Raw genomic sequence first — 18,743 nt, 5'->3', positions numbered from 1 at the left:
TCAGTTGTCTGCTGAGAGAATATGTCACAGTCATTAGCTGTGCATTTGATCCCATTCTACTTAGGGCACCATTTCTTTCCTCTCGCAGTATAGTTTTTAAACGATTCCTCTTCATAGGCTCTTTCTGTATACATCTACAAACCTGCAATAGTATTGTCTGCACTTAGAATAAAAATACGACTACTTATATCAGTCTCTTTCCTTATAAATTACTGCTTTTCTCTCTACTTAGCTAGAAACTTTGCCAGGTTAAACAGCTGGACTTTTCTCTGAACACTTTGCTACTTGCTTGTTGAAACCTCGAAGCTTTCCCTTTCTGTTTTTGTATTGTAGGTGATTGCATGCGAACAGCAATTAGATACCACTTACGATGCTAGATGTGACACGTGGTCCCTGGGCATCACAGCTATCGAGCTGGGTGATGGAGATCCCCCACTAGCTGAGCTGCATCCCATGAGAGCACTCTTCAAAATACCCAGGTCAGACAACCAGCTGGTCCAAGATCAGCCCTTTTTTCTTCTTCTTCTTCTTCTAGCTACTGGCTCCTCATCATGGAAATAGGCAAAAGTGTTCGAGAAAGTTTAAATAATAAAGTCCCATGTAACCTGAGACATCCTTGAAATCACTATGTACTTGAAGATGACCTTGATGAGGATCCTCCTGCTTCATCTCCTTTGTGGGCTTCCTGATGTGTAATACTATGCCCACTTAAAAAGTGTGGGCTTAGCTACCCTTGAACTAGCCATCTGGCCTTAATACCTTCAGTATTTACCTTGTACTACTACTGTAAGTATGTATTGCTAAGTTCTAGGTGTCTCAGAAAATCAATGTGGAAAAAGAAAAGTTCATCTTAATTATAGGTAAATTATTTTTAGAGACCTTAAGGATTATTCCTGATCCCTTAATTCTAAAGAACACACATACATAGCTTGTATTTACAAGGACCCAGAGAGTGTGGTACATGATAGTCAGTAATTACACACTCTATTAATCAAAGGCTGTGATCTCAACATGTGCAGATATACCGGGAGTGGTGGTGGTGAGGGGTATCATTGAGTGCTGTAGTTCTAACCAAATGATGCTATGATGTTCTATTCATTCCCAAATGGATCCCTTTGTAATGCTTTATGTGTAATTAAATTTTTCTAGCAACAAAGCATTAAAAGTTGTTTGTTACCTTGAAATAGCCTGTGTATTAGCTCTAAGCCACCATGTGGTTGCTGGGAATTGAACTCAGGATCTTTGGAAGAACAGCCAATGCTGGTAACCTCTGAGCCATCTCTCTAGCTCCCTTAGCTCTGAATTATAAATATTTTACTTACCATAAATATAAATAATTACTTATCATTTACTTATTATAAATACATCATTCTTTATATTTCAGTGTCCAGTGTTATCTTGGGTCTTGTATATTATGTTGCTTATTTGGTGTGTGGGGAAAACCAGGTTAGCAGAAAGAGGAAATCCTCTATATAACTACCAGTTCTATGATTTTGAAAACAAAAGAAATATGTCAGTGGACTTAGAGAGGGGCAGGAAGGAGATGAGAGAGGGAGGGTGGGATTGGGAAGGAATGAGGGAGGGTGCTACAGTTGGGATACAAAGTATATAAACTGTAATTAATATAAAAATAAAATTAAAAAAATAAATTTCTATTGTCGTACTCCTATTTAGCATATAATGTAAAACTAAACACGCCTAAGTCACTTTAGTCATAGTGCAAAGTGCCTCATTTAACCCCATTATCATTCTTGGTGATAAGGACACAAACAGGATGGAGACCACTGGTATGCTGTGCCTTGTAACACTTAGTCTAAAGAGAGATCTGGAGCATGCATCGTGTTAATTGTTTCCTACTATTGCTGCTGTTAGTATGTCTGTAAAATGAAACTCTGAGGATACTGGCTGTAGAAATATGTGGAAAGGAGGATCTGAAAAGCTACAGTTCTGGGTACTGTAAAATTGTCAAATTTGGACATACTAAAGTAATCCAATATAGTTCATAGAAGGAAATTTTCAGTGGACAAGAAACAAAATAAAATTATTGGCTGAAACAGAAGTACTTTTAATAATGTGAATATTAGCAATCTTCAAATAGTCCTCAAGACTGAAAGGCTCTTTGGTGTGGTCTGGTTAGATGTGTTAGCTGCGAATGCCTTTAATGAGCCTGTACCAACTGTACATTCATTTCTTTATAAGCTACTTAAGGAGCAATGCAGGACTGATGACAAAGTATTTCCATCCCCCTAATGAAAACAAAGAGCTGTTAGAATTCACATAAAACAGCACTTCAGCAAATTTAGCCATCGTGGTTGATCAATGTTCCTTGATTACACAGCCACATCAGCCTCATTGTCAAGCGATGGTCCTTTGTGTGTGCAGATGCTCCAAAACCGCAAAGAACTGTTCAGCTTCAAAAATGAAAAGAAGTAATAACAAAGTCTTTCAAGTGACATTCAGCATGCTATAGCTAATGGCATTTTTCAGTTCTTTTCTTTTGTCACATCCAAACACATGCTTCCTGGCATGGTTCTAGAAACAAAAAAGCACTTGCTCCAGCAGGCGTTCTGCCCTTGCTGTTGCAGCTTGGTACCTGTTCCAAGCTGTGTACCTTGGCTGTTCCTCAGAGGCTTCTGTAGGGCTCAGAGAGGAAACTCTTTCCTCCCAGTGTTCATTGTTTCTGTTTTGAGAAATATTGGCATTTCCTCCTAGGGATTTTACATAAAAGCCAAGATGATTCTTAGGGAGAAAAAATAATAATAACAGGAAAATTGGGTTATACGTTAAATGCTTTCAGAGAAACTAGGAAGATGTCATTCTATATAAAATGTGACGAATAGCTAATTATCTTTTCTGGAATTGGGAAATGATGGCAATCTCTGACGATACAGGTGGACCCTGGAACTGCAGTAATGCTTTGGTCTCAGCTCTGCTTCTCAGATCTCACCCATCTGATCAAAGAACAGATTCCATCCTTGATTCTTATTTTCCAGGAATCCACCCCCTAAACTAAGGCAGCCTGAGCAATGGTCAGCAGAGTTCAATGACTTCATTAGCAAGTGAGTAACAATAGAGTCTGAAATAAAACTAAGGCAATTCCAGCATGCTATACTTTGAATGTTGTGAATGGAGGCTTTTACAGTTACCACTGGCTTCTGAATCCTTCTTTCTTATCTATGAAGCAGCTCCAAAGGTCCCCACCATTTCATTAAAAAAAGGAAAAGGAAAAGGAAAGGAAAGGAAAGGAAAGGAAAGGAAAGGAAAGGAAAGGAAAGGAAAGGAAAGGAAAGGAAAGGAAAGGAAAGGAAAAAGGAAAGGAAAAAGGAAAGGAAAGGAAAGGAAAGGAAAGGAAAGGAAAGGAAAGGAAAGGAAAGGAAAGGAAAGGAAAGGAAAGGAAAGGAAAGGAAAGGAAAGGAAAGGAAAGGAAAGGAAAGGAAAGGAAAGGAAATCTGAATTATCTGCTAGGGGTCCAGTGAATTTCCTGCTGCTTAAACAATAACCTCCTGGTCAGTTTTACTCACCTGCCGTAGCCACATTTCCAAGGACTCCTCGTCCTCCGGTAACATGCTCATCTACCTGCTCAGCTGCTCCTGCAGCGCTGCCCTCAGCATCTCCCACTTGCTCACATCTATTACCTGTGCAGTCAGTTATTTAACCCTTCATTTGTCTGCATCACTGACTCTCAATTGTAGTGAGTGCAGCTGAAGATCATATTTATCAAAGGCTTATGCATATGAGATTCAGCGAACAATTTCATTTGACAGCAATTTAACAGAAGTGACTTGCCTCCCCACAATTAATTAGAAGCAGGTCAGCCATTTAGAAAATTCAGCCCCGCTGAACTTTTTCACAAATTTTACTCTCTTTACCTAAAATAGAGAAAGTGAGGGATGACTCCTGGTTGTAGATGGAAGGGAAGGACAGTGGCAATTTGATGTGCCAAATCACTTTTCAAATGCAGAGAGGGCAATTGCTGTGACTGGGGTTCCTACCAAAGCATCTGTCTATGTATTCTTCTAAAGACAAGAGACTTAGATTTGAGAGCTTGTGGGAACTCAATAGGGATCAATGATCTTTTAAAGTTTTTTATGGTCAAGGTACCATACGCATTCTCTGTGCACGTCATCCTGTCATTGCTCAAGTCTCTGGAGAAATCACTGATGTAGCTGGGATTCTCCCCAGTGTCTGTCTGGGCTTTATAAGAATGCAGGCACTCAGTGGATCTCGGTTTGTCTGACTCATTTCTCAGCTTCCTTCTGACACTCGCTTCCCATCTTCCCCTAGGCAATCAGTATTCTGTCCTGTGTGGCACTCTCCTGTTCCTCTTCCACTCCTGCCATTTCTAATTATTGAGCTTACCGTTTCTGATGTCCCTTTGTCTAGCCAGACAATAAGCAGCTCCAGAACACTGCCACCTTCCTTGTCACTGTCACTTCCATGTCTAGCAGTGCCAAGGCAGTCATTGGCTGTTTGGCAAAGTTTAGCTTGAATAAAATAATTTGTCACTTTTCTTAAAGCATATGCAAATGTGCTTTCGATGTAGAAATTGTTTCTGTCCATTAAAATGAATGAAACTGAAGAGGATCTGTTCTGGTTTCTAGACAGCACCAACTTCATTCTACAGAATATTTTAACATCCTGTGGAATGTTAGGGAATGTTAGGGAAAGTTTTGGTTAAGCCAATGAAATAAATTGTCAAATTATCATCCCAGAAAGATCAACTATGATGATTACTAATGGCACTGACTAAGCCAAGGACTGAGCTCCTCCCCCTGCTGCTGCTGCTCTTCCTCCTGCTGCTCCTCCTCCTGCTCCTCTTCCTTCTCCTCTTCCTGTTCCTCCTCCTACTCTAAAAGGAGATAGTGTCTCTATCTCCTTTTTTTCTTGTTCTGATGTACTGGGATTGAACTTAGGACCTCATATATCCTAAGAATGTACTCCCCAGTGAACTACACTCCCTGCTCATTTTGGTGTTTGTAGGTTTTTGTTGTTGTTGTTGTTGTTTTTAAGAGTGTCTAAGTTACCCAGTTTAAATTGATATCCCCAAATAATAGTCCAAACTTTCATAATGGAGACACTATCTCCAGGTCAAAGGGGTTTTAGAGCACGTGCAGCCCTTCCATTGGTACGTGTAGCCCTCAGAAGAAGTATGCTTCCGGAGCAATGCATTCCATTTGACCAGCACACGAAAACCACGCAGACCTGCAATCTCTTCCACCAATCAATCATGGGACCTGCTGACCACTGAGGCTGGTCAAATCCTTCTTACAAATATTTGAAGAGAGCTGCCATAGTTGAATAAACATCCTGCATTTATTCACTTGCTTTTCAGTGATACTATCCCAGGCAAATGTCTCCATTCACTAGCCTTACCCTTCCTACAGAATATGCCACGGTTGATGCTGTCCCCAGACAAGTATGTTATTCATTAGAATGTCTGCCACATGATCCTGCTGGCACGGAATCTACGCCTCCTTAGCAAACTAACCTTCTAGTAGTTATCAGAAATGTATGAAAATAGGTTGATTAAATATGTAGAAAAAATATATTGAATAAAAGTCTTAAAAGCATGGTTCATAGAAATGAAACTAAAGAGTTTGTGTTAATTTTATATAAACATTAAGACTTCCAACTGTGAGTGATTTGGAAAATGAGACTTTGAAGTGAAAACAGAATTTGATTACCATTATATAGCAGTGCTTGCTGGGAGATAAACAAAAGTTGGGTTGGGTGAAATGTGGTATCCCGTACAGATAAAGGCACTTTCATAAACATTCATCACATTGCCGTTTTGTATTTTTGAGATGTGCTTTGAATTGACATTTGTGAGAAGCCCCAAGTCAAAGTAGATTTTTTAAAAATTTGAATAATTTCAAAACTCTAAGTTATTTAATAATTACATATTTATTTTTGCCAGTACAGATGCTTGACCAAAGATTATGAAAAGCGTCCAACAGTGTCAGATCTTTTGAAACATAAATTCATCGCTCAGATTGAGGGCAAAGATGTGATGCTACAAAAACAACTAATGGAATTCATCAATATTCATCAATGCCTGGGAAGCACAGAGAAGGCCAGGTAATTACACAGTACCTCGGCTTTCCAAAACAGAGTATCTCAAGATTCCATGAAGCTTTACTATGCAATAGTCACAGAAGAGAAAAGAGCTTACAGGTTCTCAGTGCGACATGAATTTAACAAGATATTTGTGTGGAAGAAGAATGTCACCAGTTGAGTCCCAGTCCAGTACCCCATGTTCTTGAAAATGCCAGCAGCAATTTTAAAATGACTTTATCAAAACAAAAATTATAATTATAACAGATTAATGGCATTAGTATATATGATATAATTTATATACGATATAATATATATAATAATATATATACTATATGATATATATTAGTATAGGTATTGATTTTCATGTGTTTACTGTTTTATGCAAAACTAGGCATCTTAGATTGGGAAGGGAATGTTGGGAAATGGGGTAGCTACAGGAAGTTTCTGTCATAAGTCAACATCTGACTACTAAGTCAGGAAAAAAGCTGAATTATAATACTTTTAATTTTGCTTCTGAAAATAATGTTTAAAATACTCAATTACCTCAGCTAATGAGCATAGATAAAAGACATAAGTAACATGCACTCTTCTAAACAACGCATGTCAGCTAATATGGAAAAGCAACTTAGTGAAATATGTGAGCATCTTGTAAGAACCGCGATGGAGGAAAGGTCTGGCTTAGGCATGGAGTAATAGAATCAGGAACCCATCATCTTCCTCAAAAAGTGTGTTCCTACCGAGGCGCCCTCACCCGCACCAGCACTGCAGCCTCTCAGCACTCACAAACTGACTTTGAGCGTGTCATCACTCCTCCAAGACTGGAGACCTCACACGACCATCTGACTCTTCATGCCAGGCCTCAGGCCTGTGCTCTAGTTAAAGCACAAGGCAGAGGTCACTTGATGCACCTCAAGTGTCCAGGGAGAGGCACAGGCCTACCCTGAGCCACTTCGAAAACTCTCGTTCTCAGAAAGATATTCCAAGCAGTGGAAACAGTGGATGGACACCCATTATATCTACTATCATACATATAATACATTATAGAAGTCTATAGAATATTTAATTAGGTTCCTAAAATATTTCATGAACCTTGAACTTTTACCTAAAATATTATTTACAGTGTGATTTACATTCCTTAGGGGATAAAGCTCAGCATCCACTTAAATCATAACAATTTTTAAAGTAAAAGGTGCTTTTGTGATATTAATAATTAGCATGTTTTTGTATTTATATAATAATGAAAATTAATTCAGTATTTTACTTGGTAACCTCCATATTCTAGTGTTGATTATGTTGATGTATATAAATTATTATTCTGTACATAATTTCACAGAAGCACACAGGGCTATGTCCCTGGTTATAGTTATATAAACAGAGTTGTTGCTTAGTCATAAAATATTCCTTGTCTTTGTGGCACTATGTTATCTGTCCCTCTTGACCCATAGATGCAGTTGAAGGCAGAGAATAAGGAAATGTTGAGACAACCGTCCAAATGTTAACAAATGAAAGAACTAAAAACTTGCTTGACCGTTTAGTGCTACAGTACCTGGTTCAAGTTTTCAACTCATTATTACGTGTAGGACTTTAAGTGGTATAAAGTGACACAAATAGGATTCTAATTTTACAAAAGAGAACAGTGGGCTAAGAAAGCAGGGAAATCAATAGGAGTAACAAAAGGTCTCCTTCAATGAGACATGACACATGGTTCCATTTCACTTTCTGTTTTCTAGAGTGATAGTTATTTTCTAGGGATGTTGATAGTTGTGGTGGGGACTAGTCACCTTTTGGGACATTTGCCATCTTCCTTAGAAGATGAGGCTTTAAACTGCTGTTCTGGTAGTTTATGAGAGCATTCTGTTCAGTTCCCTTTGCCATGTGAATGTCTCACATGGCAAACTTCAAATTCAACATCTCCAAACTTGAAACTTTGCTACCTCAATCCTAGATTACTTCCTTTTCCCTTTTCTTCATCAATTATAACAGCCAAATCCAGGGATTACCTTGGTAGACTCTTCTACTTTCCATTTTCAATCAAAAACAAGACTCAGATTCAGGGTGGGGCTTCCATTCATACCAATGTCAGACATGTTATTTATACCTTTGCTATTGACAAAGTCACAGGTAGCTATGGTATCCTTATGGTCTCCACATTTACTGAAGCTGTTGTTTAAAGTTCTTGTGAAAGGTTTTATAGGAATATCTGACAGAAGAAACCTTTTAAGAATCTACTTAGGGGCTTACTCTCTAGTTGACAGAAAGGACATGCATGTAAACAACCATTATGCAAAGTAGCAAGCTTCGGCTCTATAAAAGAGTTCCAAATTATGTCTTGTGAAAGTCTAAAAGAAGCATTTTTTTTCCTAATAGGGATAAGAAACCTTCGAATAGGTACTGCAAAAGATAAACTGCCTTGGTCTTGTGAAAATGGAGTTGCCACAAAATAAATATTATATGACTTGAGCAAAATCATGAGGGCAGGGTGTGCTCAAAGGACATCATATACTATGCTCTTCAGTTCTGAAATAGAATTCGAGAGCTGTGGAGACCAGACAGCACTAAAATTCAGATAGGTTGAACCTGAATCCTTTGCAGCAGAAGGCAGTAGCCTGTCCTCACTTATAAATCTTATGTGTCCTGCTAGGCAAAAGTCTTTCCTTAGTTCTAAAAGTGAATAGTGCCTGTAATTTCAAATAGTGCTTGTAAGTTTATAGGCATCTTTTTTGTTAACCATATGGCATTTTTCTTTTTGTGGTTCTTCCTGACTTTAAGTTATTGCAATTTTTGGAGGCAGGGAAACTCAGTCCCTACTATTTAAATGTCTTTGGCTGGCACTTGACTTCCTACCATCCCTGCAAATTGTGGTAGGTGCAACCCTGGGGATGTACAGTTCTCATTACAGGCACGTGAGTCACAGGCCCTGGCTTCGGCCACCAGTGTGGCATCTCCATTCCCATGCAAGATTCACAAAGGTTGAACTAGGGACTCAGAGAGGCATATTTCTCTTCACCCTGTTCGTGTGTGTATTAATTCTATGGCTTTGGAAATGAGGTAAGAACTGTGAGTATCTCAGATTAGCAAAGATTTAAGAGGACACTTGTATAAGAACAAGACATAGCAGCATTTGCTTTTATTCAGCTAGGAATCTGTCAACTTCGTTATTATGGCTAGAAGCAGTAGCTAGTTTAGAACAATAATAGAAAAGAAAAAAAAAACAGTTTACAGAAAGACAATTCTAATATTAACAGTAGCTGGTGGAAAATCCTAAGTGTTGAAAGGATGATAAATTGCTTTTGACCCGGTATGTAGTTACTAAGCTGTGATGAGCGATTAGCAGCTAGTGTTTGTGTATGTGGACATTAGAAGTCTCTCAATTTATATATAAATACATGGTATGGTGGTGGGTTCTCTTAAGTTGTTTGGAGTTAAGCAGCTGAATAAATATTGTCTTCAGGAGGTTTATGAGTATCTCTACTTCTAAGCCACACTTGATAAATGTATTTGAGTAGGCAGGGAGAAGAAACATCAATATGAGCCTATAAATCTTTGACCACTGAAATTCCAAGAGTAAGTTATGTTGATGCCTTGAAACTGAGAGAAAGGCGACCACACTACGTGCCTCTATGTTGAAACACTGCTGGGGGAAATGGCGAGTGGAGTGGGCATACACTCACACACAGATGCTACAGTGCACAGGCCTGGATCAAGATCCTGTGTGGCCTTAAGATCCCTGTCAGAATCCACCATACCTAGTGAATTTCCAAGGAAGAGTGATACAAGCCTAGATTGTTATTTTTGGAAAAGAGCTTTTCATCTGGCTCCTTCTTTTGTAATCTAGAAAAACTGAATCCTGCTCCTGCCATAATTTAAGTATGACTTCCCAAACTGATGCTTTTCTGTATGAGCTTCTATATTCTTTACCATTAGCATTGGCAGAGCTTGTCAATCACGACATGATGTCCAGTACTTTTTAATTTTTGGTGTTTAGCTTCTTTGGCCTACCTTCTGTTGTTTATTCAGAATTAGAATTTAATCTTAACTTTAATTTGTCTTTGATACACTGTAAACAGGGTTTATAATGCTTAGTAAGGTAGTCACTGATCAAATAATCTATATTCATGCATTCCCTATGACTTTTGAAAGAACTTTACTAACTACAAAGAATGTGCTGACAACTAAGGTTAAAAATGGGCATCATATTCACAGCATATTTGAACCAACTAGGATGGCATCATTTAGGTTAATTTGAATAACAAGCTGACCCAGGTGTTAATTGCCAACATGGTGATCATTTTCACTTCTGTGAGGAGACTGGGACTGTACAGGAATCAAGTCTATGTGAGCCTGTGATCTTCCTTCCTTCTTTCCTTCCTTTCTTCCTTCCTTCCTTCCTTCCTTCCTTCCTTCCTTCCTTCCTTCCTTCCTTCCTTCCTTTCTTTTCTTTCTTGCTTTCTCTCTTTCATGAAAGTTTAAATGGCTAAAATCATTTTGGTTCTACTCTAGGCAATATCTATTTCTTTTCTTTGATACGAAGGATGAGTTAGCCTAGTTATGCTTCCTTATCCCATGTCTGTACCATCACATTGTCCTTTGACATTGTCTCTGTTTAACATTCTTAGGTTTTTTGTAACCGTAATTTCTAATGGCTTCATAGTCCTTTTTATGTTTAAATAAATTCAGTGGTTAGCACAGGTTGTTGGGTTTTTTTTTGTTTTGGGACACACATTTTCTGAATGTGTTACTCCTTCTCTTGAATAGCTACTTGCATACTGTTTCGTTTGCTCCTAAAATGGCCTGAAGGTTTGAACATGAAGCTCAGTTTAGCAAGCTGGGAGTTGCCCAGAGGACTATTTCTCTTCCGTAGATATAACGAATGTTTCTCTGCTACCTTCCATGGTGGCGTGCATTTTTCTGGAAGTGGTGAGTTTTCCGCTGGTTTTCTAACTAGTGTTTTCTGTGAGGATTTCTTGAGTTTTGAAGGAGCTTTATCAAGCTCCTTATGTGGCTTCTTTCTCATCAGTCTTATTTGCCTTGTTGTGTGCCTTCCCCAGCTGGCTTCCTCTGGTTCATGGAACTGATTGAACATTTGTTCTTTGCGGCTTCTCTCTGTAAGGCCTCAGACATATTCAATGCTACAACTTGTAGTGACAATTTTGTGATTTTGGTTTCTTTAAAAAAACACAGAAATGTTATGTGAATATGTTTTTGTTTTAATCCCAGGTGTGGGGATAAGAGACTGCTTTATAGCTGATGACTATGATTTACCTCACGCTCTAGCAGGGGCATGGTTGTACCAGCTGCAGATAGTTTCTGAAAGTGTGTGACAGTTGGAATTCTGGAAACTTTTCAGAAGCGAGGTTGGTGGCTGGTTGATGGTTGGATCCTGTTGGTTGCTGTTTGTCAAATAGTCGTGTACAAAGAAGCAACAAGAAGAAAATAAACATCCTGACAGTGAAGTTCAAACTTGTCCCAAGGAACTCAATGCCCCTAATCAGCAGGAAGTAGTCTAATGATAACGTTGCCACTTTTGTCTCTATCCTTTTCTCTCTCCTATCTAGTGTTAGGGGTTATTAAGGGGGGAGAAGGGTGGAAGAGAGACAAAGGAACCCACAAAGTAGCAAAGCTGGCTACAACATCTCAGTGCTTCTCTATCATGATTTTATTCTCAATTTCTTTTCAGGATGTAAGTAGCTCAGTTTTTGTCTCTTTGTCTAGTTTCTTCTTAAGGCTTTATAATTTCTCTTTTAGAAGTTTTTGCTTTTACTCATTATTTTCTCATGTTACGTTCTGACCACAGTTCCCTCCCTTCTCTCCTCCAGTCACCCTCCACCAACTCTTCTTTCCCTCAGATCTACTCCTCTCCCTTCTCCTTTCAGGAAAGGGCAGGCCTCCCAGGGATATCAACCAAACATAAAATACCAAGTTACAATAAGAACTGGCACCTCCCTTCTCGTTAAGGCTGGACAAAGCAACATAGTAGAATGAGAAAGGGCCCAAAAGCAGGCAAAAGAGTCAGAAGTGCCAGGCCCTGTGGTGCATGCCTGTAATCCCAGCACTCGAGGAGGCACAAGCAGGTGGATCTCTGAGTTTGAGGCCAGTCTGGTCTACAGAGTAAGTCCAGGACAGCCAAGGCTACACAGAGAAACCCTATCAAAAACAAAACAAAGCAAAACAACAACAACAGCAAATCCTCAGAGACATCTTCCATTCCCACTGTTAGAAGTCCTACAAGAACAACAAGCTACACAATTATAACATAAACAAAGGACCTAGGTCAGACCCATACATGATTGTCAATTCAGTTTCTGTGAACATCTATGAACTCTGGTTAGTTGATTCTGTGGGCCATTTTCTTGTGGTGTCTTTGACCCCTCTGGCTCCTAAAATCCTTCCTCCCTGTCTCCTACAGGATTCCCTAATTAGCTCCAACTAATGTTTGACTGTGAGTCTCTGCATCTGCTCCCATCTGTTGCTGGCTAAAGCCTCTCTGATAACTATTATGCTAGGCTCTAGTGTATGACGATAAGAGAGTATCATTAGGAATTATTTTTTGACATTTCTCCCTTTTCCTGTTCTTTTTGCCAGTTCTGTTTGCTTCTATTCTATCCCTAGGATCTCCAGCCTTTGGTTCCTGATTCCTAACCTTGAAGATGCCAGTGTAGCTCTTGAAGGGGCCCTGCCCCAGGCAGCGCCAGGTTTGTTGTGTTCTCTGTGGCTGAGAGCGAAGGACACCTACAACACTTGTAGAGTAAGTGCTGTATCCACTGAGCCATCTCACCAGTCACAGAGAGGACATCTGAGTTTAAAGCAGAGTATTGCTACTAGAATTCAAAATGATGTTCTCCCCCTTCTTTACTGCCAGCCCTGTAAACCTTTATTGCTGGCTGTTTTGCAAATGGGAGAAAGGGAGAGGAAGAAAGGAGATGGGTGGGCAGGGAGAAGAGACAGAGGAGGAGAAGAAAAAGAAGAAAGAAAAGGAGAAAAATAAATAAAAGAGGAAAAGAGGGAAATAAAAAGTGCTACGCTCTACAAGTTTAGAAAAATTCTGATTAATTTTGAAGTCAGAGATCTCACTCACACACACACCTTTATATATACATACACCTGGGTTTTATTTTTTGAGTGAAAATCTGAAGCCAAATTCATAATATCTTATCAAAAATAAAGTAAAGGAAATACATAAATATCTAACCATGGCAATTCTAGTAACAAAGATATAAATTACTTGTAGTTCACTCTTACATAAATTTGACAATACAACAATCTGTTAAAATCATGTGATATGTGTGTGTATATATATGTATATATAATGTGTATGTGTGTGTCATGTCTGTGGTGTATGTGTGTACATATACAAAATGTGTATATATGTCTGCATGTGTGCATGTGTCTGTGTGTGAGCTTTCACAGGAAATTGTTTACAGACCTCCCACAGCTGACAACTCCCTTGGACATGCAAATATTTTATGTAAATAATCTACATACAACTTCCAATATACTTTAAATGGCCTCTAGATTATAATGTATTCCTTAAGAAATGATGACATAGCTAAAGATTTCCATGAAGATACAATTTTTTCAAATAGTTTCAATCTAATTCAAAACCTGTGTAAATAGAGAACCATATGCATGTGTGTGTTAGTTACATATTCATGATTGTATTAGCTATTGAAAAATTATATATGTAATGTACGAATAATATAGGCTTTATATAACATACACACACACACATATATAATCACCTAGACAGCCCAAACTTTGATGTTGGTGGTCCCAGACCATGGATGATAGTATAATCCTTGTATATATTCACATAAGATGGAAGATAGTTATGTTGTATTCTGCAAATATCAAGTTAATTGAGTAGGGAGTTGGCTATAAGCTGTCTGTACTTTGAGGGAGGGAATTCATGTTGAAGTTGGCTTTTGAGTCACTTTTTGTTAAGATGTTTAATGGCATGACATGGGATGAGCTTACTGAGTGGGTGTCAACAATGAAAACTGAAGACTGAAGATGGTATTCGTGGAGAAGCCCATACTTAGAGACAAACAGATGAACCAGAGCTAGAAAACGGGAGAGAAACCAAGAAGAATGTGGTCCCTCATAAGTCATGTAAATGGGTGTATCCAGAGGAAAAGAGTCACCTTTGCCAAACAGTGACAAATTAACATGGATTTCTCTAATGATTTTGGCAAGCACCACCTCAGCAGAATGGAGAGAAATGAAGGAAAATAGTGAGATGAAGAGAAAGAAATGTGAACTTGCTTAGAGATACAGCTGTGAAGGGATGAGAAGGAAGAAGGGGATCAACAGAGAGAGCTTTTCCAAGTGAGAGGTTCTACATTACTGGATGATGGTGAAAGCACTGGACAGTGCATGGGAGAAGATATGGTCAGAGCAGTGAGTTGAGGAAACAAACTCACAGCAAAACACTTAGCTTTTGCTCAAGGTACAGGGAGTTCCTCCATTGAAACCAAGAGGTGGTAAACAGTAGCTTAACAAAAAAGATGAAATTATTTCTACTTGTTTGCAATTACTCAGTGAAGGATGAGCTATGGTCATTAGCTGAGTTTTCATACTCTTCTATGTAACTTTTCAACCTTACCTCCCTTCCAGCACAGCTACAAGTGTGATGAACATATACTTGCCTCTTCATACCAGATGGAAATACATCTTTAAGGAAGTTTTAGGTCCTGATGAATGGAGAGGACAGTCAAAGCCTCAGTAGAGACTGGGCAATTGTAGCACCAATTGCTGTAGTTGTCAGATTGGTCTGGGGCCTAGACTGGTGTTGTCCTCTTTCCCTCCATCAATTCAGAATGGCACATTTAAGGCAAAAGAGTTAAGAAGCAGAGAAATAAATACTCACTTTCCAGGGCACAACACTTAGAGTTTGAATTCCCATTGGTCCTAACAGTTGTCTTTGTTACTGAAATGTAAAGATGGATAAGGAAACCAAGACAGAAGCATTGATGAGATTTCTGTTTGACAAAGATTGTTTTTCTACCCCAGTGGCTCTTGGATCACCTTAGGTAATAGACATTGCTCTTTACACAAGTATTTTTAACCAAAGTAAGGCAAACAAAGCTGCTACTTTACAATCATTCAACTAAATTGTAAAGATGAAATTTTGACTTCAAGGTAGCAGGGGTTATTTCTTTTTTTTTTTCTTTTTCACTGTGTAAAACTGAAATACACACGAAGCTATAATAACTACCCCTGTGGGTCCTGGTGACCTTTGACAACACAAAGAAATTATTTACAGTCTGAAGCTATGTCTCTCCAGTATTACAGAGTAAATGGGAAATACAGTCTCGTTCACAAGAGAACAGAAGTCTTATAGTAGGAGTTTGGCTATGTTTCCTTCTGAGCCTAGAGGAAAATAACCATTTAATAAATTAACAAGAATGTCAACCATTTCTTTGAAATGAAGACCAGAAAAAAAGATATTAAAAGTATAAAACCATACTGAAACATACATTTACATTCTCTTTGGGCATTCCAAATGTTTAAAATGTTTAAAAATTTAAATGTTTAAATAATAGTTTTACAAAATGAGTTGTCTTCAGTACTATACTAATGAACATTTACTAAAAGTAAAATATTCACCTTTTGCCCAAGAAATATATTTTGAGCACTTGCCATTTATAAGCATGTGCTCAAGGAGAATGTGGGATTATCAGTCAGCATATTATAACACAACTCTCTCCTGGCAGGGCTTAAATGCCTATGGGAAGACTTAGACAATGTATACAATACATGAGTAAGAGACATAGTGTATCAGATAGTTATACACACTAAATTAAAGTAAAAAAAATGACAGAAAGGATGATTGAGAGCTCTGGGGATGGGAAGTGGTCAGCTACACATCTTATCCTATGATGCTACATGATCGTGTGGCTGTCTAGGCAGAGAAGGCAGAGAAGGGTCACAGCATAGCCACTGACACCAAAATGTTCTGGGTGTCAGAGACATTGCCAGCAGGGAGCCCCTGGGTAAGAGAGTAGTGGAGCAGGGAGGTGTGAAGACAGATCAATAAGCTTAAAAAAGACCAAGGAACAGTATTTAAGAGGGCTTAGGAAGAGGAAAGGAAGAAGAGAATAATTTAAGTATATTATAATCTCAAAAATAAAGCAACAATAATAAATATATAATATTTATTATATTACAAAAGGCAGGAGGAACAATGGGGAAGGTTTGGAGTCAGACATAGCAACCTTTATTTTAGTAATACCTAAAAATACTGACCAGGGTGGCATTTTTGACTTGTGTTTCAAAATGCCATCCTCAATGCTCACTGGAATTCAGGCATACTGGTAAGGAAGAGGGTGTCTAACAACTCAGCCCGATTCTGCCCCTTAAATTCCTGCACTGTCTCTGTTATTTCTCTTGACGTTGTCCTCAGTATACTCACACATACAACTTCTTTAAAGATTCACCACAGTCTAATATATAAGAGAACTCAGAGGTCATCTCTGTACCTAACAACTAGCAAGAAGGTGAACAAATGAAATAATTACCAATTCTTGAGTCTATCACAGAAGATTGCAAGGTAAACTGCTGCCTGTAGGCTTGAATTGATGAGCCGACAGATGAGAATTTCTTCTTACTGAGTAGAAACTCATGAGCAGATGGCTTTTCCAGGAGGGGGACAGGATAGGTGGGCAGTATATGATGAATTTCTGGAAGCCACATCTGGATGAGTCAAAGAGTTAAAACAATGAAAGCCACAGTCCCAAGAAACTTCCACACTCTGTTTCACTTCTAGGAGACCAAATGGCTTCTCAGCGTAAATACTGAAAATATCAGAGGGAAAGAAAATTAGTACGAGAGGATGTATTTTACCAAAGTGAAACACAGGCTACCAAGACTTGAGTCCTTCAACCTGAACCAACCTGAAGAAAGAAAAATAACTAGCCCTGTCCTGGCATACTGACCTCCCAAGAACTGGGAGGAGAGGTGAGAAGTGAGACAAACACGAGCATCTGCTCACGTCCCAGGGCAGATGCCCTTGTTCACTGGGAGGATCTAACTGGACCAGAACAAAGAACTACTGCATGCTTTGCTCACCCCACACCCTCCCTCCATGCTAATGAAGGTCAGTGTACAGGTGATGACTTTGCCCCATGTAGTATATCTGCTTATAAACAAAAAATTCTAGACCCAACAAAAATGAAAATATGCATACAGTAACAACACAATTGAAAGAAATAAAACAAGTATTATAGCCAGACTTAGAAATGGTGGGCACATTGAAATCATCAGACCAAGAACTCATAACACTGACTGCCTAAAATAGGAACAGAGACTCAAAATTCAGTCATCTAGGCTTCTACTTGAGGCAACTGCGAAGGTGAACTAGTTCTAAAGTGATATGTGTGTGTGTGATTAAAAATTACTGCAAAAATAGTGACATTGAAAACAGGAAATGCACAATGCCAAAGCTGGCAATTTGAAATGATCAATAAAATTGTTAGGCCTCTATTCGGGATAACTAAGAAACAACAACAAAAAGGACAAGATTGCTATTATTAGAAATGAAAGAGAAGCCATTGCTACAGATTCCCTGGACATTCAGAGCACACACACACACACACACACACACACACACACACACACACAAATCTAAAGAACTTCATTTCATCCAGGAAGTTAAGGTTGCTTCAACATATGCAAATCAACAAATGTAATACACACGTAAATACATTAACAAAGAAAAATCACGTGATCATCTCAACAGATGCAGAAAATGGACTCTGACAAAGCTCAGTATTGCTTCATGACCAAAATCCAGACAAACACAGGAAAATAAGAAACATACCTCAGTGTGGCAAACCTACAGCCAACACTATACTAAGTATGGGAAAGTGAGACACATTTCTTCTAAATCCAAGAGCAAGAGAGTTGTGCCCACTTTCATTATACTCATTCAATATGATGTTCAAAGTCTTGACTAGAACAATAAGATAAAAGTAAGAAAAAAATTAGTAGCTTTTCTCCATATCAATAGTGAACTTGGCAAGATACAAATGAGAAATAAATTCTTATTCCTGATAATTCAAAATATAAAAGTAAAATACCTAGGCATAAAAAAGACACACACACCCCTCCCCGTGCTAATGGATTTTCTGAAGAGAACACAGGAAATCTTCCCAAGAATTAACAAAAGAGATTACATGAAATTAAAGGTTTTGTATAGAAAACAAAACAAAAACTATAAACATTATCTGAGTGGAGAGACAACCTACCAAATCTGAGAAAACCTTTGCTAACTGCCCACAAGACAGAAGATTAATGAATAGATCGTAAAGAGTTCAAAAATTTAATTCCCAAACCCAAATCATACGATCAATGAATAGGCAAATGAATGGAATAGACAATTCAAAAAAAAAAAAAAAACAGGATGGTGACTCAACAATGGAACTCACCATGGAAGTTCCTCACAAGAGTAGAGGATGCGTATGGTCCAGCTATAGCACATGCTCAAAGTGCTATATAGCGCATGCTCAAAGGTCTTCAAGGATGCTTACCCATGCTTATTGCCATTCCATTCGTGAGATCTAAGAACTGGAACCAGCCTATATGCCCATCCATAGATGAGTGGGTAAAGAAAAGGTGAAGTTTTACTCAGCCTTAAAGAAAATAAAATCAAGACAGTTGAAGGAAAACAATGCATCTGGAAATCATTC

At 38.6% G+C, this 18,743-nt stretch overlaps 1 protein-coding gene across 1 annotated transcript in view; it reads left to right on the top strand.

Annotated features, from left to right (window-relative positions):
• Positions 1 to 18,743, top strand: part of Myo3a (myosin IIIA) — a 227,060-nt gene that overhangs the window by 64,808 nt on the left and 143,509 nt on the right. Inside the window, exons 7-9 of the mRNA XM_060387450.1 lie at positions 334 to 479; positions 2,994 to 3,059; positions 5,923 to 6,078. Of these exons, the coding sequence (XP_060243433.1) occupies positions 334 to 479; positions 2,994 to 3,059; positions 5,923 to 6,078 (368 nt within the window). The remainder of the gene's footprint in view (positions 1 to 333; positions 480 to 2,993; positions 3,060 to 5,922; positions 6,079 to 18,743) is intronic.

Source organism: Meriones unguiculatus, chromosome 7 (genome assembly GCF_030254825.1).
Source record: "Meriones unguiculatus strain TT.TT164.6M chromosome 7, Bangor_MerUng_6.1, whole genome shotgun sequence".
NCBI lineage: Eukaryota > Metazoa > Chordata > Mammalia > Rodentia > Muridae > Meriones > Meriones unguiculatus.
The sequence above is the reverse complement of the archived record's forward strand: the minus strand, read 5'-3'. Positions and strand labels throughout refer to the sequence as shown.